A 20,952-nucleotide genomic window follows, 5' to 3' on the forward strand; every position below is an offset into this window, starting at 1 on the left:
CTTTCCAGTTGTCTATTCCGTAGTTTTTGTGTTTTTAATTCTTCTGTATACCATGGGGCCGTAAGAGCCGATCTATTCTTGGAGACGGTCTTGGTGGGAACAAGAAGATTTATAGCCTGGCTAAGCCAGTCATAAAACCGCTGTGTTGCCACGGCCGAGTTAGATGGTATACTCGGTCTAGTGGTATCGAGCTGCCTTAATAAATCAGGCTGTTTGATGTTATGCCAGGCTTTAATGGGGCCCTGATGAATCATTGCAGTTGTCTTATTTACAGGATTGGTTATAGTCAAGGTAGAGAATACTACGTAATGATCTGTCCACGTCATAGGTAGGATATTCGAGATCTGTAGGCCTTGTGCGTTGGTAAAGATCCCATCTAAAGTATGTCCAGCCTGGTGCGTAGATGCTGTAATTAATTGTGTGAGTCCCATGGTCTGCATATCTGAGATAAGAGTAATGGTATCTCTGTCATTTTCTGCATCCAAGTGAAAGTTCAGATCACCCAGCACTGTTATTGGATTTTCTAATGCTAGGGTCTCTAATATCGAGCTTAAGTTGGTCAGAAAGGTAGTCCTGGCTCCTGGGGGTCTATACAGAAGTAACCCTTTAAAATTATACAGGGGAGTAAGTTTTATTGAATATCGTAGCATTTCACACGAGGTGTCTGGGATGTTTGAGGTCATGACTTCATATTTGTCTCTGGCTATAATGGCGAGTCCGCCTCCTCTCTTTATGGGTCTATCCTGTCTGTAGGATTTATTTATTTATTTAATGATATTTATAGAGCGCGTGCAAATACCCGTAGGCGTCTCGGCGCTGGTATGCAATGCTGTGTATCCCTGATCAGCAGATTGGTATCTGGGTTTACTGGTTGAATAACCACGTCTTCAGTTTCTTTCTGAACTGGAGGAGCGTGGAACTTATTTTAATGTGGTTCGGTAAGGAGTTCCAGATTTTAGGGGCTGCGATAGAAAAGTGGCGATCACCCCATGAGACTGTTCTACTTCGTTGAACCACAAGTTGGTTCAGTGAGGAGGACCGAAGTGTTCTAGACGGGTTATAAGGAATTAGTAGTTTTTTGAGGAAGCGCGGTCCTTGATCTTGCAGGGTCTTATAAACTATGCATAATGCTTTGAATTTAGCCCTATTTTGAATGGTTAGCCAGTGGTAATCTTTCAGGGTGTCCGAGATGGGAGTAAACTTGGGTTTTTTGGATAGCACGCGTGCCGCTGCGTTCTGCACAGTCTGAAGCTTTTTCGTGACTCTGCTTTGTGCATTAAGCAGAAGACCGTTGCAGTAGTCCAACGATGTCAGGACCAAGGAGGTGACTAACGTCTTGGCTGCTGAATCTGGTAAGTAAGGAATGATCTTTTTTATTACTTTGAGCTTAAAATGGGCGTTAGCTGCCACCTTGTTTGCATGGGCCATGAAACATAGCTTGTCATCAAATGTCACTCCTAGGTTTCTAACCTTAGCGGTGGGGGTAGGAGGGACACCAAGAACCGATGGCCACCAAGCTGCCGACCAGGCTGGCTGAAGGTTACCAAAGATGACCACTTCCGTTTTATCGGAATTGAGCTTCAGGCAATTTCTTGCCATCCACTCACCGATAGCAATCATCCCCCTTTGGAATCTTTCTGCTACCTCCTGTCCATCGCCCTTTATGGCCAAGACCAGCTGGGTGTCGTCAGCGTATGAGGTGAGGCTCATCCCGTGTGCTTTGATGACACTAGCAAGGTCCGACACATAGATATTAAATAGTGTCGGACTGAGGGATGAGCCTTGAGGGACCCCACACGGCAACGACAGTTCCGCTGATTGGAAAAGGCCCATGGTGACTGCCTGGGTTCTGTTGGCCAGAAAAGAGGCAAGAAGATCCTTGGCAGTTAGCTGAATACCCATCCTTTCGACACGGTCGACCAAGATCTTATGGTCGACCGTGTCGAAGGCAGCTGAAAGATCCAGAAGGACAAGCAATGCTGTACCTCCCTGATCACGGATGGTTCTTATGTCGTCAGCTGCCTTGATGAGAGCGGTTTCCGTTCCGTGGTGTTTGCGGAAACCGAACTGTGTATCATCCAGCAGATTGTGACTCTCAATGAATTCCGAGAGTTGCTGGTTCATGGCCTTTTCGGTGACTTTTGCTAGAAAAGGGAGGCTTGCGATAGGGCGATAGTTTTTTAATTCACCTTTATCTAGACCAGGCTTTTTTAGCAGTGGTTTTATCAGTGTGTTTTTTAATGAAGCAGGATAGATTCCAGATGTCAGTATAGTATTACAGACATGTGTGATAATGGGAATGACTGTGTCTGGTACGGTTGCAATTACCGAGGTTGGGCAGGGATCCAGAGCTGACCCAGCTTTGATCGATTTTACTATACCCTTAATTTGGTCGGTGGTGAGGGGTTTAAAATTGGTCATGGTGTTTTTCGGTGTGATCATTGAGGACGTGGCAGGACTGCTGGCGGGGTCTGAATTAAAAGCTTGGTAAATGTCATTGACCTTCGTGAAAAAGAACTTAGATAAGGCATCACATAGTACTTGTGATGGGGGGGGGTTGAGATCTGGGGTATTTCCAGAAAGGGTTTTAGCAATATTATATAGCTGTCTGCTGGAATTTTTCGCAGTCTCTATATTGGTGGTGAAATAGTGTTTTTTTGCAGCTACTATCATAGCTTTATAGGAAGCAAGAGCTTGTTTATATTTTTCCTTATTTTCGCTATCATAAGTTCTTCGCCAATGCCGTTCTCTATTCCTAGTTAATTGTTTTTGAATTTTCAGTTCTTTAGTATACCACTGAGCTTTAGGCAAATTTCTGTTTTTTGACAGAGATTTGGTAGGTGCCAGCTGAGTGGTGGCTTCAGCCAACCATGTCTGAAATTGGTTGGTGGCAGTATTGGGATCAGTGGATAGATCCGGGATGGTGTTGTTTAACAGCATCGTAAGGTCATTGGAGTTGATGTCCTTCCATGCTTTAAAAGTGCCACTATTCATGTGAGCAGCCTTTTTTCTCGACGAGGCTTTAATAGTAAGGTGGCTAAGAATGACTGAGTGATCAGTCCATGTCATGGGGAGAACTGAGGCTATGCACAAACCTTCCACGTTAGAAAAAATTCCATCTAGCGTATGGCCTGCTTGATGGGTGGGGGTCGTGACCAATTGGCTGAGGCCCATTATTTCTAGGTCGGATATAAGGGAGATAGTGTCCTTATCGCTGCTTTGCTCCAGATAGAAGTTGAAGTCCCCTAAGATTGTGGTAGACTCTTCTGTCACTATAGACTCAGTGAAATTACTAAGATTATCAAGGAACGCAGTTCTGTTCCCAGGGGGCCTATAGAGGAGCACTCCCTTCAAGTTGTAAGTCGGGGACAGCTTTATATTAAAATGCATGGCTTCGCATGAGGTAGTGGGTATAGGCGCGAAGCGAACTTCCAAATGGTCTCGCGCAATGATGGCTAGCCCACCACCTTTCCCTTTGGGCCTGTCCTGGCGATAGGCACTAAAGCCTGAGGGAACCGCCGTAACATAGTCTGGGGCAGATGCCTCATCTGACCAGGTCTCTGTGATGTAAAGAACATCTAAATTGAGATCATTGATGAGATCGGCTATTTCCTGGCAGTGCTTGCTCAGGGAACGCGCATTAATAAGCGCCATGGTCACTTGAGTGTCTTTATCAGATCCTAGGTTTTGAACTGGGCTGGTTGGATTCGTAAACGCGAGTGTAGTATTACAATGTTGGCATTGTATTTGCATCTCTGGTGACATTATGGAGAGATCGTATTTAGTACAGAGAGGAGCGTAGGAGGGACCAATCTCCAGCAGAGTGCTCCGGTTGTATGAAAGAGGAGGGCCAGGGGTTGTGGCCCTAGGCCAGGCGCGGACGGGCGCAGACGGGCTTGCCTCTGGCGCGCCTCCGGCGCGCCGCCGGCGCGCCCGCTGCGCCCGCCCGCTGCGCGGACGGGCAGTACTGTTGTTTTTATACATACTTTGGGCGGGGCGGGAGGAGGGTGGAAGGGGCGCCGAGCTCTCCGGCGAGCCTGCCCAATCAGAGATGGCTGCCAAAGTGGTGTTCGAAGCTTTCCTGCACCTCACTAGAGTGATGCTGTGGAAAGGGGGTGCCTCAGCGAAGTGGGCTCGCTGTAGGGGGTATCAGGGGTATTAAAACGCTCCCAATAAAATATAGAACAATTTTTAAAAAATTTTGTGAACAATTAGCAAGTCGATCGTTTTTTTTAAAACGGGGGTGCAAGAGAGCACAATAGACCTCCGGCTTCCGCCTCAGAGGGAATCAACAGTCATTAAACACAGAAAACCGATTTAGATCCAGTTAAATACCCAGGGAGGGTGGGAGGGGCGCCGAGCTCTCCGGCGAGCCTGCCCAATCAAAGATGGCTGCCAAAGTGGTGTTCGAAGCTTTCCTGCACCTCACTAGAGTGATGCTGTGGAAAGGGGGTGCCTCAGCGAAGTGGGCTCGCTGTAGGGGGTATCAGGGGTATTAAAAACGCTCCCAATAAAATATAGAACAATTTAAAAAAAAATTGTGAACAATTAGCAAGTCGATCGTTTTTTTTAAAACGGGGGTGCAAGAGAGCACAATAGACCTCCGGCTTCCGCCTCAGAGGGAATCAACAGTCATTAAACACAGAAAACCGATTTAGATCCAGTTAAATACCCAGGGAGGGTGGGAGGGGCGCCGAGCTCTCTGGCGAGCCTGCCCAATCAAAGATGGCTGCCAAAGTGGTGTTCGAAGCTTTCCTGCACCTCACTAGAGTGATGCTGTGGAAAGGGGGTGCCTCAGCGAAGTGGGCTCGCTGTAAGGGGTATCAGGGGTATTAAAAACGCTCCCAATAGAATATAGAACAATTTTTAAAAAATTTGTGAACAATTAGCAAGTCGATCGTTTTTTTTTTTTTGGATTTGTAACCAACCGGAGTTGCTATGACCAGATCCGGTTCAGAAGAATCATCAGTCCAAGTCTCTGTTATGAAGAGAATATCCAATTTAAAATCATTTATAAGATCCGCTATTTCGTGGCTATGTTTGACTAGAGACCTTGAGTTAATAAGTGCCATGTTTACCCTTGTATGAGTATTAGGTTCATGACAAGGTCTTTCCCAATTTTTCAATGTAGTGAACTGACAGTGCGAGCAGCTACGACCAGATCTCTTCATATTATTGATGAGGTCCAATCATATGCAAGCTGGATCTGTTGGTGGTCTAAGGCTCATCAAGGAGGCTTTTGTGTAGGTTAGCTGGACATTTGTGGGGATTGGACCAGGGGTCTGGGCCCTCAGCCCGGATCCGGCGCGGACGGGCGCAGACGGGCTTGCCTTTGGCGCGCCTTCGGCGCGCCGCCGGCGCGCCCGCTGCGCCCGCCCGCTGCGCGGACGGGGTGTGCCAGTTCCTATATTCATGGTTGGGCGGGAAAAAGGGGAGGGTTCGACCAGCTCGACCGCTAACCCTACCTCCGCAATATGGCAGCCAAGGAGAGTCGGGTGAGGTCCCAGCGTCTGTGTACAGTCGCAGTGCGATCGGTCAGCTAATTGGGGCAGCCTCGGTGCGAATCAACACTCGCGCCGAGTATAGTGAATTTAAAAGCTTCCAAATTAAAATATATACAACTTTTAAAATACGTGACAAATTGTCTATCACGCGTGGTATTTAAACTTGGCAGTTACACAGCAAAGCAGAGTAAAGTAGAGATGCCCCCGGCTTCCGCCTCAGGGGTGAAACATTCAAACAGTGGGTTATGCTAGCGGTGAACCTTTAAGTACTATGAGAAGGGGGAGGGCTCGACCAGCTCGACCGCTAACCCTACCTCCGCAATATGGCAGCCAAGGAGAGTCGGGTGAGGTCCCAGCGTCTGTGTACAGTCGCAGTGCGATCGGTCAGCTAATTGGGGCAGCCTCGGTGCGAAGCAACACTCGCGCCGAGTATAGTGAATTTAAAAGCTTCCAAATTAAAATATATACAACTTTTAAAATACGTGACAAATTGTCTATCACGCGTGGTATTTAAACTTGGCAGTTACACAGCAAAGCAGAGTAAAGTAGAGATGCCCCCGGCTTCCGCCTCAGGGGTGAAACATTCAAACAGTGGGTTATGCTAGCGGTGAACCTTTAAGTACTATGAGAAGGGGGAGGGCTCGACCAGCTCGACCGCTAACCCTACCTCCGCAATATGGCAGCCAAGGAGAGTCGGGTGAGGTCCCAGCGTCTGTGTACAGTCGCAGTGCGATCGGTCAGCTAATTGGGGCAGCCTCGGTGCGAAGCAACACTCGCGCCGAGTATAGTGAATTTAAAAGCTTCCAAATTAAAATATATACAACTTTTAAAATACGTGACAAATTGTCTATCACGCGTGGTATTTAAACTTGGCAGTTACACAGCAAAGCAGAGTAAAGTAGAGATGCCCCCGGCTTCCGCCTCAGGGGTGAAACATTCATGGGATGGGTAAATTTTTTTTTAATCGTCTTTTGTTTTAAAAAAAAACTTTGAATGATGCTGTCATCCGTTTTACCTTGCTCATGCAATGTATTGTATAACGAGGAACTTCAAATGCACATTTTTTTTTAACCCTTGCTCATCATCGTCGGAGTGTTCTACCTAACTGTGCACGTACCGATCTATGTTGATATGCCACTGTGCACTTTATTCGAATGGCTTTCCTCATCCGTACGGCAACTTTTTGTAACATGGGATTTCCAATGACAGTGGCACTTATTGATCTGTGATATGTTCCAGAAGCGGTACAAAAGGGGGTGGTAATGGACGGAGCATCTGAACCAATCAAACACTCACACCCAGTCAAAAGATCTGGGTTTAATCCATCACCGTTCTTTAGCCCACTCTGCCACCCGAGTTCAGACATGGCTATATGCAAATCAGTCTGACCCTGTGCCTCATGGGAACAGTCCAGCCCGAACTGCCAAGACATGCCTTCCCTGGACCAGAAACAAGCTTCCGAGGACCGGTTTCTGGCATTCCAGCCGTCTTCAGCCAGGCTTGCTTGAATCCAGTGGCAAAGTGAGCAAGGGACTCACGTCTGAGCATACCCTGCCACACTTATGGAGGCTTGCAGGGCCTCTCACCCGTTGCACACATACCTTTAAACTCTACGATTAGTTGGGTTTATTTTGAATGACTTTGCTTATAACTGTTTCTTGAGTGCATTAAGGCTGCTATACTTTGACTACTTATTGATCTGCGGCAGCTGCCAACTTGTGCCTAGTTTTTATTCTGTACTTTTATGGTCCTGCGGCTGAAATTAAGATTTTACTACTACTACTACTACTAGTAACATCTACCATTTAACGCACTTAAAAAAGGCAGATGTGTTGTATGAAGCACTACATAAAAACAAGTAATTATTTTAATCTTCACAATGATTAATTGTTCCATGGTCCTGCGATTATTCGAATATCAGAGCAGATGCCTGCAGCCGATGCAATATCCCACTGAGATACCACGCCCAAGAATCCTCTAGAAGGAGGGGGGATGCTGTCTGCTGCAACCTGTCGGATGAACGCTAAGGCCTTGCCTAGATGCTTCTCGTTTATTGCAAGCTGATATTGCGTGACAGCTCATGTTGCTATGAAGACGTTGTTGCTCTTGATACATCGCCATGCTATTTGAACTAGAGGGCGCTTTCTCACAGTTATTGTGGATATTTCTTGAATCATGTGAAGCTATTTGACGGGGTAGTCTGCGAGCTGCATAGAACCTTAATGTCAGTATGTGAGACTGATGTCTGCATGCTGAGGAGGCAAGATCGTGTGAGCTACGGGGTGTCTCTTCTGTCTGAACCTGCAGTATTCATGTTGCCTTAGGAACAGCTCTGCTATCTGCGGATTTCAACAATGTCTAACTTAAGGGATAGCTCCCTTGTCTAATGCCTGAGACTACAACGTTTGCACAGAGTTTCATTTCCGCCTCTGTTCCCTTTCAAACAGGTTCAGAATTCTATTGTTTTGAATTTTAACCACAACATTTAGGGGATTGAGAATTTGTCTTAATTTCCTTGATGCTATTTATTCACAGGAATCATGCACAAGCCCCTGGCCCTGGGACGGACAGGGCTTGTTTGTTTTTCCTGTTCATTTCTGAGGTGGGTGTTCATGCCCTTCCCGCTCGCCTATGTTATCGTCAGCACTTATTTTTCACGTCTTGAGTCACTACAAAGAGTAGTACTTATTCAAAGTATTAACCGAACGAAGACGCTGTCTTCGATGTGTTCGTTTTGGTAACATCAATCATGTGGTAAAAGATTTTCCCACACTTTGTTGGGGTTCTGGCTTCATTTTAAGCAGCCACAATGAGCTGTTTGAGGCTTGCGAAGGATCTCATGCTTACCACTCCTAAGACTTTACTGCAGTGAAAACAATATTTAACTTAGATCAGACGTCACTATCGGAAGCCTCGTGTGTACATAATGGCACAGGGAAGGGCTGAGCAGGAACAATAGCTCAGTGCATAGTTCAGTGAAGTAATGGCTGACTCATGGGCCTGTGCGTAATCTAAAGTCACTCGTTCAAACCTAGCAGGGCTGACTCAACCACCTGATTGGCGAAGCAAATACCACCTAGTTGGGTAATGCGCAAACAATGCGCTGCTACTGACAGACTTTGTGCTAATCTTTCTAACCATAGAGCTGGGCTGTCAACATCATTACGTTTCTCAGCTTTTCAACACATAGTTGTAAGAAAAGACCTCTTTTTGCACGATTACCACCATGTTATGTGGACTGATGCTGTTGGTTTTTCTACTCTAAACTCTGGGATCCTGCTAACAAGGCTAAAAAGCATGTGCTCTGACCCTTAAAATGTGAGGAAATTGTTAAAAATCTTAATTGGCACAATGAACTTACAGGTAAGTTCCTAGTATATGGTGCCCGGTGTAGTTTAATGTCACTGGTAGACTGCAGCAGTTATTGTGCCGCCACTAGAGACAAATCATGCCCCCAGGTTCTCCCTTGAAACCTTAGTGTGCAGTTTTTAAACTGCAAATTTGACTACGTAAAATAAATCATTTGCCAGACTTTCATATTAATACTTATAAGTCGCCCGTAGGTGTGACCCACATACCAATAGGGCAGGGTGAATAGTACCCCCTTTTACCTGCGCCTGTCGCAGGGCAGCAAACACAAGGACCACCACAGCCGGCAAAAGATCTAGCCACACCACTGATAAAGCAGGAGCTCTACCCTGAAGCTCCCGAGTCAGGGATTTCCAAATCGGTAAATATCTCTCTGTTTACCCAGCCATCCCCTAGACACAAACATTCTCACCTATCTAGCAACGGACCTCTATTACATTGTGTGTCCTACTGGCAAAGACGAACTCTGGGGACCCGACACTCCTTCACCTCGCCGGCCTCACCACTCCTCTACAGAGTTGGGCCCACCAGGCCAGGAGGGAAGCGACTCCTCCACCCCCGAATGCACTGCGGCAAGGCTGCACCGCCAACGGATGCACTTCGCCTCGGCTGGACAGATTTCCCTTGGGGTGGACTTGCCTCTTCTCGTCACCGTTCTCGCATCATCGTGGTCGCTGAGGGGCCGCATTGTCGTGACCTACTGGGCTGCCAGTGCAGGCATTTACGCTGGTTCACCACGTTGCACTGCACTCCAGTCACGAGTTCGCTTCATTGTGTGGGTCCATGCAGGAGCTCTAGGTGTCGATCTGGTCCCTGCCACCCCACAGCCACCGGCAACACTGTGGGACTGCAGTGCCAACGTTGGTCTTCGTGCCACCATTGAGGAGCTCTTCAATCATGTGTCGCCTCAATTGGGGTTGCTATTGCCGAAATCGCTTTGCTTCCGCTGTCGGAAGTCTCCCGGTCCTGAGCTGCCAACGCTGTAGGAAGCCTCCCGGTTCCTGAGCAGCCTCCGGAGCTCTGAATACAGAGCCATGCCCATCCCCGCATACTCTGGCTGACTTGTGGATGTGCCTCCCTAGTCTCTGCGACGTGTCAGCCGCTGGAGCACTGGGAATTGTTCTGGGCCCTGCCTCATCACTAATCCCGAGTCCCTCCACCTTTTTGACCTCTGTCCCGTCCTCTCTGGAGATTTGGCCGCCGCTTCTTTGCTTTTATAGCGAGCTGCCTCCTAATCCTGCTGTGCTGACGCCCGATCACCGTGCCCTAAGGATGTCTCTCGATCCGACAACTTCCCACCAGTAGTCGGATCCCTAAAATGGCGACGATCGGCCAGTCTTCTATCTTCAAGATGGCGTATGATGCGATCCCACATCGAGACCTGGGTGAGTGGCTTAATCTCTCTGCGGCCTTCTGACCTTTCCGTGTATGTTCCCCATTCCTCCCGCGAAACACCACAATTAGCTAGTGAGGAATTTGAACCCCCAGGATGGCCTCATATTACGTTTTCTAGTGCCCGTAACTTTTTGGTCCCTTCAGAGTTCCCCTATTGATGAAGAGAAAGGCCATTTATTCTTGCCCATTGCATCTATACCAGCAGATCTAGGGGTGGTTTAACCCCTCTGGAAGCCGACTTTCATTGCAGAAAAGGCTGTATGGAGCACCCTAGCCTGCCTGACCATAAGATGGCTCCTGGCGCAGTATTAACTCACGCCCAACAAATTGATGAGGCTGTACCCCAAAAGGTGAGTCTCCATTTGCAGGTTAGCAGGTGGGATGAGAAGTGGTGGGAGGACCATGCCATACAGTGGATATGAATACAATACCACCTGGAGTGGACATTTACCAGACACTGCGCATTTCCCCCACCCTCCACCCCTATCCGGCTCACCCATCATGACACTGAATCTGTGACTCCACCTACAGTGGAGAACTAGCATTCTGACCGATATCCAGTGGAGGTACATTGTTGCTATTGAGGAGATCGGCTGTGGCTTTCCCCCTCGGCGCTCACCTACCCAGCCGGACATTGGAAAGACTTTTCTTTGCCTCTACGCCATATCTCCCCCTTCGTTACCCTTTTTCATTGCCCCCTTCCATTCTACATGCCATTAACCAACAGATGTAACTTGTAACGGATGTAACGTTTGTAACAATGTGTAACTTGTAACCGATGTAACTTTTTTAAAATGTGTAACGTCATCTGAAGCACTCTGATACCTCCGGGTCTAGCCAGCGCTATATAAAACTCAATAAATAAATAAATTTGGAAGATGTGAACACACACACCCTGTCCCACAAAAATAGTGGCATAATGGGTCTGTGCCTGTCGAATGCAAAGCTTACCTTGTTGTTCCCAATCTAGAGACAAGGACCATAGCTTCCCTTAGCCTTGTGAGCTAACTCCTTCTTGGTCCATTCAAAGTTTCCCTCCCTATTGTTAAGTTTAACAGTTAAACCTCTAATGTATATCCTCTACTTGATCTGCAAATTAAAGTATATCAATGCGCATAAGCAGTGCCTAGTGTTACTGTGGGTACAAAATACTTTCTCATTCTCTCTTCCTGCTTGTTCAGGTGTTTATAGACTGGTATCTTTGAGAGTACTAAATCATAATTTGTGAAATAGTACTCGTAATGACCCTCTCCATAGAACATACTAAAGAGCAAACTACATGTAATGCCATCTGTCAGAGGTAGGTGATGATACCGGATCCCCTCCTCAACTGAAGCAGGCAAATGCATACACACATATCAATCTCTCACATCCATATTATTCTCTTATCCATACAACAGTTTAGCATTCAGTGTTCAATCATCTTTAGACAAATCTACATGCAGAAAGCGACTATTTTCCTCTATTAAGCCCTTATCAGATCCTAATGGACTCTCCTTTGAGGCAGCAGTGGTAGGGGCAAATTTTTCATGTACCACCACTCCCTGTTCCTCAACGTTGTGTGCACTTAAAATGGACTCAGTAATGACTTCAGTTATTACTATGATTACCCCTACAATAAGTGTACCTAAAATACATTTGTGCCTCCGATTTGAAATTCCAGACTCCATTTTTAAAGTGGCTTGGAATTTAGCTGTAAGAGGATAAACACACAGATTCTCTTTTCTCCGTCTCTTATTTTTTTGCAGCAACAGTCTTTGAGCAGCTTTCTTTTGGGTCTTAAAAAATTCTGTAGCAGTCTTTGGCACAGCATTTACACAACTTGGAAGACTTTGCCCTCTTTATTCTTCTAATGGAAAGTCCCTATTTTGCTTCTTCTTTCACTCGGTCTGGGTTATCTTCTTTAAAGCAATTTTTATTACCAGTTAAATAGTTCAATGTACATCTCTTATGAGATCATAGCCAATCTCCGCAATGACTCGCTGTAACAGTTCTGCTCTGAATACTACAATCTCCTGAGGAGACAGTTAAGTTCTGAAGCTCAGAAATTTGATGTCTTCCTGAATCAGAGTCCATAAACCACTCAACCTTGGTGGTTAAGGCACAGTCAATGCCAGGATTGAATTAGCCTATATTCCAGGAACTCTCAGCAAGATCTCGACGATCAGTATTGAGAACTTGAATCTCGCTCTCCCCGGCTTTGGTAACCAGATAAGTCCACTAGGGAGAGGAATATCTCTGACACAGTACTCCTGCTCTCCTTGATCTCCTTACACTTCCTGGGGCTTGCTCAGACTCACTCAGATCAGATTCAGATGATTAACTTATTGGTACAAATTCTCTTTCAGATAGCAAGTTTCAAATTCCTTCTTTTCTGTCTCACAGGCCACATTTCATCTGCAGCATCTTTCTTCCTTAACAACACACACCTGATGTCCATGCCAGTCTCTTCAACCGAGTCAAGTCAAAAAAGGCTTTATTCGATTGATTGGACAAACAATCATAAAAGCACAAGATTACAATATACATACAAACAATTCTTACATTAAAAAAAGAAATTCACATGAGTGATACCATAAAAATTTCATTGATTATGTTAAAAAGGATACTAAACTTACGAAAAGCCCTCATCTTATTAAAAACAATTAAATGCACATGTGTTTCCTTAGGCTCTGAGCTTTTTGCAAGAGAATTGATATTCTAAAAACACTATGCTCATTATCTAAATATTGTAAAGCCAAAAGGGCAGGACGACATTGGCGTAGACTAAACTGTTTCAAGATAGGTACTAAGAGCAAGCGTGAAATCTACAAAAAAGAATTACATGAATCGTGGATTCATGTGTATTATCACAGGGGCATCGCTGGAGGTCTTGAGACCAGTCATTCATTATGGGCAAAGTAACTAATCTATGGAAGACCCCAGCCTAAAAATGAGTAATAAAAATCTATCATAGGCTCCAGGTACAAAAGTTAAATAGGGTTGAATATTAAAAGTAATAAAGATCAACTGATTGTGCAGGACTGTGGGTTTTAAAATCTCAGATGACATTCTAATGGTACCTGGAGCAGGATACCCTCTTGTCTTAATTATTTCCTTGTTATTGACCTAATAGTAGTAGGATTGGTAAAATACTCTAAATGGCCAAGACCTTTTAACAAATATGAACATATCTTAGCCATGTACCCTCATAACACCTTCCAGTTTCAATTGCTGTTTCCCATCATGACAAAGTCATCTCCCTTCCCCTGGAAAGCACATTTAACAACCTCGACTTCGTTTGGAAACTGCAATGGCTCCCAACAATCGTCTCACATGTTACCCTTCCCTAATAGGCGAGCCTGATGACGTTAGGAACCATCTCTGTGACTATAGCTGTCCGAATTCTTGGACTACACCAAAACTGTATCGGTAACAGTATCGGTATAGATGCTGGCTTGGATCTACTCAGAGTCAAGACATATACGGGTCAAAGCAATGATTTCGGCTACTTGCGCGGAGTGTCCTCCCTGTAAACAATCAGCTTCCACAACGATAGAACATACACCAAACGCTGCTCTCAAAATACCCTCATTGTCTCTAAGACATGAACCATCAACAAAAAGGACTTGATCAGGATCAGACAATGGTTAATCGACAATGCCAGGTCTCGGCTTGGTGCTAAGCTCAATAACATCCAAATAGTCATGGTCTTCACAATCTTCCCCATCAGTATTTGGAACATGAAAAAAGGTATCAGGATTTAACATAGAACAGCGCTTCAGAGTGACATTCTCTATGGCAAGCAACAACTGCTCATATCTTTTCAGCCTGTTATTAGTCAAATGAGGTGTTTAGGTTCTCGTTAACAGGAGTTCAACTGATTGCTGTACATATACAGTAAGTGGATGAACAATCACATTGTTTTCACATCGTTCGGTACTGACACCTGTTGCAGCAACGGACTTGAGACATCCGGGCAATGCTGATGGTACAGGATCTATTGTAGCTGAGAAATAGGCCACAGGTCTATGGACACCTCCATGTGTCTGGGTGAGTACAGAAAAAGCACAACCCTCCTTTTTGTGGCAGAACAGCTAAAACGCATTTTTGTAACCCGGCACTACCAAAGCAGGAGCGCAACAAAGGCGCTCTCTCAGCTCCAAGAAGGCAAGGTACAGGGTCACTCACATCCTTGTGAGTCAGCAACTGCATCTGCAAAGGTTTTGCCATCAAGGAGAGATTCGAAATCCATTATTGGCAGTAGCCAACCTTTCTAATGGATAGTTTTCATGATCGCCTCCACTCGTTCTAGTGGCACCTTCCTCTTACCTCTCTCAATTCGATGACCCAAATACTGAACTTCAGTCAGACAGTACTGATGTTTGCTCAGAGACACCTTATGCCCATTGTCTGCCATATGGTTCAGTAAAGCAATAGTATCATCCCTACAAGCCTCCCGTGTTTCAGATGCAATGAGGAGGTCATCGATGTACTGAACAAGCACTGAGTTTCAGGGAGGAATAAAGCTCTCAGGTCCTTCTTCAAGAACTGATATTAAAGATGGATGTACTTTTAGTATACCCTTGAGGGATATGAAACCATGTTAGGACACGATTCTCCAGACTTAAGGCAAATAAAAACTGGCTTTCCTCGTGCAATGGAAGAGAGAGAAATGCCTTACAGAGTTCAATCACTGTGAGCAAGACAGGTACGCAAGCAATCTGGAATAGAATCACAGATGGATTCGCTACCACAGGACAACATGGAATCACAATTTATTCACCTTTCTAAGGTCCCATAGTAGGCGAATTACACGGACTTCCTATGATCTCCTTCCGTATGCCCTGCGCAATCATGGACTAAATCACAGGTGGAATTCCTGCCACCGTTTCGGGGGTCAGCTTGTACTGAGGTGATCTCTGAAATTCTGCTTGATCTGTATGCGGACTGACTCAACTCCTCAAATTAGTCCGATTTCCTCTCCTGTGAAGTCCCATACCAGGGAGAGATGGTGTCTCTCAAATTCAGTGGCATGTCTTCCACTATCAATAAAGGAAACATAGCTCTTCAATGATTCTGATTTGCCAATTTGAAGGCAATGTCCTAATCATTAGTCTGCAATTCAATTCCCTTTGGCATGTAATAGATGGTACAATTCAATATAGACAAGAGATCACACCCTAATAAACAGACTGGGCTCAAGTCACATACTACAAAGTGGTGATGATCCTGAAAGATTCTGATTTTCACCGGCAACTTTACTGTCAGAGGGTTGGTCATTATTTTGTTAGCTACTCCTACATCTTGGAACGATTTTCCCAAGAGGGGAAGGTTTGGGACTACTACAGATCTCACAGTAGAAAGGGTAGCACCAGTATCAATCAGGAATGTAATGCAATAACCACCTATGTCAGCTTCTACATAGGGTCCACTCTGGTCTACCTCCAAGACTGTGACAAGTGTACAGTTTTCCTCCCCCCTCAGGCACCGTCATCAGGACGAGTCCTGATCAAATCCATCCAGTGCTTCCATTAAGGGCATCTGATTGTATGTTTGATTCTCTGAGGTCTTTGCCTCGCCACTGTTGATAACTGATTTACCACATCTGTCTCTTATTCCCAGATTGAAGATGTACACGACCTTTTGACAAACATGACAGGCAGTGGTCTTTTTCAGCATAGCAACATCTATACCTGTTTTAGGATCTAAGGGACACCTCTTCTTCTTCCCTGTCACTCCGGACCGGCAACTGATATAATCTGAACAACTCCTGGGACATCCCGGATTGTGAACTACCATTCCTATGGTTAACTGTACCTGCTCTCCCTTCTGTGTATTTCACATTGAAACAACATTTACTTTCTCTTTTTTATTCCTATGTTTAGAATCCACCTCAACAATGCAATACCTGGCATACCATAGAATTTCGTCCACTGACTTATTTTGCCAGCAGATCTAATGTTGCTGGATCATGAGGCTGATTTCCGGTCTCAGTCCTGTCACAAATTTTGAGACGAATTTGCCCACGTCTTTAGGGTCGAGTGTGTCCAACCCACTGTACTGCTTAAAGGCTTGCAAGAGTCTTTCATAGTAGCATGTACTGGCTCTTTAGGCTCCTGGGTCATTCAATCTATCTTAGCCCAATCAATGTCTTGAGGGGCTATTTTGGAATGCAACCATGTGATCACCTGATCGTGCTTTTCTTAACCAGCAGCAGAGAACCATGAGTCACTGAATCCCTCTCTGGCTCCGCAGCAGGCCCTCAATTGCTATTGTACATGCAGACCACAGATCACTAGGAACCACAATTTCAAACAAGGTGTTCAAATCAATTCACAACACTTTTGAGATTTTAACCAAGGGATCGGTTTGCTTGTACCATTCAGCAGGTTTTTCCCTCAACCTGGGGGAGACATTCATAAATGCAGCAAAGTCAGTGAAGTACTTATGCATTGAAGCATACTAAATACTGTTAGGAAAGTACCCTAGAAGTGGACATATTTTGACTGTATTGTTTATGTGCTAAAGAAATCAACCACCAACAGGCCTTATTTGAATACGTTACTAAAAAAGGATCACAAGGGCCACCCAGGGTGTATCAGGGCATACTGTTCTGTTATTCTCTAGGTGCAGCATCTCTGATTAACTCATAGAATGAAGAGAGCCCTTAAAACTTGATCGGGAACTCCGTCCATTAGTATCCTATGACCCTGCACTTTGGACTTTTTGTAGAAAGAAAATATATAAGCTTGAAATAAGAATATATAACTGTTGGTGTAGTCAATGGGTGTCCAACACCGAACCAGAAGGACCAATTCCATTCTAGATTTTTAGGATATCCATGGGAGTTAAGCATACATATAGTGGTTTTAAATTGAAAACATTTACACAGTGGTTACTCTGAACTGATAGTATGGATCTGACCATCCTGAATCTAGGTTTGGCATGCCTTTTTTAGTCTTCCAGGAGCTTACAATGGAGCCAAAATTCTTAGTCTGTGGCCTCAAAAAGAGGTTATCAAGAATAACATACCTAAATTCTTAAATGTTTATGCTAGAGTCGCAGTTACACCAAAGAAGAAAGAAACAGAGTTAAGACATTCATTTTGGAAAGAGAGTCTGTGGTTCTACGCACAATTGACGCTTTTTTCAGAATACAATTACTTGCAGTTCTCTTTCATCTGACTCTCAATTTCTCATGAACACTTGTAGAGATCATAAAACAACCAAGATTACAAAGAATTTGCTAACATAAATAGGTTTGCCTACGAATCTGATGACTTGTACTACAAAACCGTTCCACTGGTTCCAAGAGTTGGCTATTTAATGGTGTCTGAAATATACAGAGGTCCTGGTAAGAGCACAGTGAGAACATATTACAATTGTTTTATTTAAGTGCATTTGTTCATACCTATCACAGTATCTGCCTCTTATTTATTTCTTTAATTTGATTTCTCTAAGTTTATTTATCAGTTTGATGAAAACCATTTAAATGTACATACCAAAACATAACCAACAACCTTTTAACTATCTTTATCCTCCATCTGAATATCAGATGTATCAGATTTAAAGTTAAACATTCTAATCATTTTATTAAAGAAAATAATATTTTTGAATAACATCATATAGTATAAATTAACCCTTAATAAATGTAATCACCTAAAGCATGAGACTTAGCTCTGTTTACAAATGTTCCTATCAATGCAGTGGCTCAATTGGAGCTTATACCTATTTGCCCTCATCCTTTCTAATGTCATCTTCTTCCGCAATAGCCCTCTAATAAATATATTGGTTTACCCATCCAAGGAAGCCACAATGGGGCATCATAGGTCAAAGGAGAGCATACTTTAGAGTACTATGCAACCAATAGTGGATGTAAAGAATAGCCACTATATATGATGTTAAAACATAAACATGCAAATATATTTGCATCTGCAATGGCCCCATCCCAGGATACTATTGGAGGAAATGCTCAAATAATCATAATGATTTACTTGCTCCAAAGTACTTTCTTTAGCAAGTCAATTCCCACAATAGGTTCTCCTACTTAATCTGACATTGAGCATTGTTTTTGCATACTGAGATAGCATATTTAATGTTAATTGCAACCCAAGTGCAGTCTGGTCATAAAGTAACTGATCCTTGTCGCAACATAATGCTATGACTTTAAGTCTGCACCATCAGGTGGATAGTTCCACATATGCATGAAAGACACACTGGTGCTGGGGAGCAATACTAATTGCATCAAACACACACACTTACAGTTCAAGAATGGTACAGCTACCTCAACAAAGGAGCAATGGTGCCAGTAACACACAAGGCTTTACTGTGCCCTGCCACACCACCAAAGCAGATGAATGCTTGCTTGCCTGTCAAAGTTTATTAGAATGAGAACAGTGGCAGCTCCACCACTAAGGTGGAGGAGGATCACCCCACTGATTTTTACATAAGGGAAATTAAAATGATAATAACTCGAGGTGATTATTATTTTAGTTTTCCCTGTTGCAGCATCTTTGTGGGGCGGGCTGCTCCCAGAGCAGGGTAAGGAGCGGTTTGCAATACCTATCCGGCCGCCCAAAACATTCATGCGCACATAACGTGTTCTCCTTGCCGGCTGCATTAAAACCTGCATGGAGAACATGCCCATCCCTCCAACCCCTGGCTGAGCGCCGTGTCACAGTGCTCAGACCAATCACAACGCTGCATTGCGGCATTGTGATTGGCTGCAGAGAGCTTGGAAGCCCTGGTGCTTCCTGCTTTCTGTCTCCCCCAGAAGTCAGGAAGAGGACGTAGGAGAGGTGGTGGCCAACCTGAAGGTAAGTGATTTTATTTACCCATCCCCCAAAACCATACACCTGCCCTTTCCCCCACCCCGCCCCACCCCACTGCTGCTTCCAGGTATCAGCTGCCACAAATCCATACTGTTCTTTCAGTGCATCTCCCACTGAACCACTGACTCATTCAGCTAAGTAAAACTGGTTGTTAGGAAAATAACCTTGCCAGTCATTGTTTTTATCATTGCATTCTAGATCTTATAGTTTGGTTTTCATTACAAATGCAAAAGAAAAACCAAGTTGAATAAACTATTCACATAAGACATGCAACAACTAAGAATAAATCCATCAATCCATAATTGCTGAACGTTGCTTACATGAGGTAAATAGCAACGCCAGTGTACACATTGAAATTATATCACTGTGCACATCTATTTGGTGATCCTTGGAGCACTGTGCATGGCAATAGGGATGAAATAGGACAGAAGGACAGAATGATAGCTGCAGCACCCGTGCAGTGGTATGCAGCCCCAATAATGGGTAAATGACTGGAGTAACCTCCCAAGAAACTCTTTGACTGTTGAACTTGAAGTACTGCACTCTCTAAATTGATTATGATTTAAAAATCATGTAACTCTTTTTGTATCTTTTTATATCTCTTAGAAATTGAACACAGCATGTCGCAGTATGCAGGAGAGGATTATGGAGCTGCTGTTGGCTGTACAGAACGATGAAGTGACAGCTGAGCTCATACAAGTCAATGATGATCTAAACAATGTTTTCCTGAGATACGAAAGGTAGCTAAATCAAAAAATTGCTTTAATGGCTACACTTGGTAATCATGGCTAAGTTTGATCTGCAGAAATTCAACGTTATGAAATGCAGACAACTTATTTAGGTTGTATCTAACAAAAATAGGAGAGACTAATGCGAAAGAAACATATTGGAAAGTTATGGACTATAAAAAGGTAATAACAGTGACATGATGCTTAAAATTATATTTTAAATCCTTCAAAATACAGACAATTCCTCAAGACAATTGCGCCTCATATCAATGTGTTGCAAGAAACAAATGGTGCCCTCTAAGGCTTGGTTAGTTGAGCCATTTTAAATATCCCCTATGCCAATAAAATGCCTGTATAATAATTTTAGACTTCATCACCCTTTACAGTTGAAACATTGTATCGATATTTTATTACTTGACTAACCACACACATAACTATGGGGGATATGTATCAAGCTAAATTGTGATTGCAGAATTTCAGCGTTTGCAATCGCAAATTTAGCTGTGTGGAATGAGTGAAAGAAAAAAACACTCGCAAAATAAGGAAGGGCAAAATGTGCGATTCCCTATTTTGTGAATGCATTTAAGGAATTGCAAATTGCGATTCGGCCTTAAGGAATTGCATATTACCACCAACTTCAAGTTGGTGGTACTTTACGATTTCTTTGAAAAATGCACTTTTGTGCATTTTTCAAAGTGCCATGTGGCGCACATACATGCCCTTAGGCATATATGTGCTCCACATGTGCACACATTCATATTCCAGGGGTGCAACAGGCTGTCCTTTTGGCACCCTTGCAACCTTGAAATTGCATTATCAATTTGCGATTCTCTAATAGCTAATCGCAAATTGAAAATGTCATCCCATTTATTCCTATGGGCCTCCTAGCCTATAGGAATGAATGGAAAGGTATTCCTTATCTGCGAATCTCAATTTGCGATTCGCAAATAAGGAATATGTAGGATTTGCAAACATTTTTGCAAATCCTACATACATTGCATTTTGCGAGTCTCTAATTGTGATTCTCGAAAAATCTAAACATTGAGAATCGCAAAACTCTTTTTTGATACAATTGCCCCTCTGTTCTCTACAGCCTCGTGCTAGTGGGCTTTTTGATCTTTCGGCAAGACAAATGGGAAGCAAA

At 44.1% G+C, this 20,952-nt stretch overlaps 1 protein-coding gene across 4 annotated transcripts in view; it reads left to right on the forward strand.

Moving 5' to 3' along the window:
- The window catches only part of TOM1L1 (target of myb1 like 1 membrane trafficking protein), a 561,560-nt gene that overhangs the window by 230,588 nt on the left and 310,020 nt on the right, over window positions 1-20,952 (forward strand). For all 4 annotated transcript variants that reach the window (XM_086930855.1, XM_086930856.1, XM_086930858.1 and 1 more), the window contains one exon: window positions 19,687-19,820. In XM_086930855.1, coding sequence (XP_086786981.1) covers window positions 19,687-19,820 — 134 coding nt within the window. The remainder of the gene's footprint in view (window positions 1-19,686; window positions 19,821-20,952) is intronic.

This window comes from Lissotriton vulgaris, chromosome 7 (assembly GCF_964263255.1).
Source record: "Lissotriton vulgaris chromosome 7, aLisVul1.2, whole genome shotgun sequence".
Lineage (NCBI taxonomy): Eukaryota > Metazoa > Chordata > Amphibia > Caudata > Salamandridae > Lissotriton > Lissotriton vulgaris.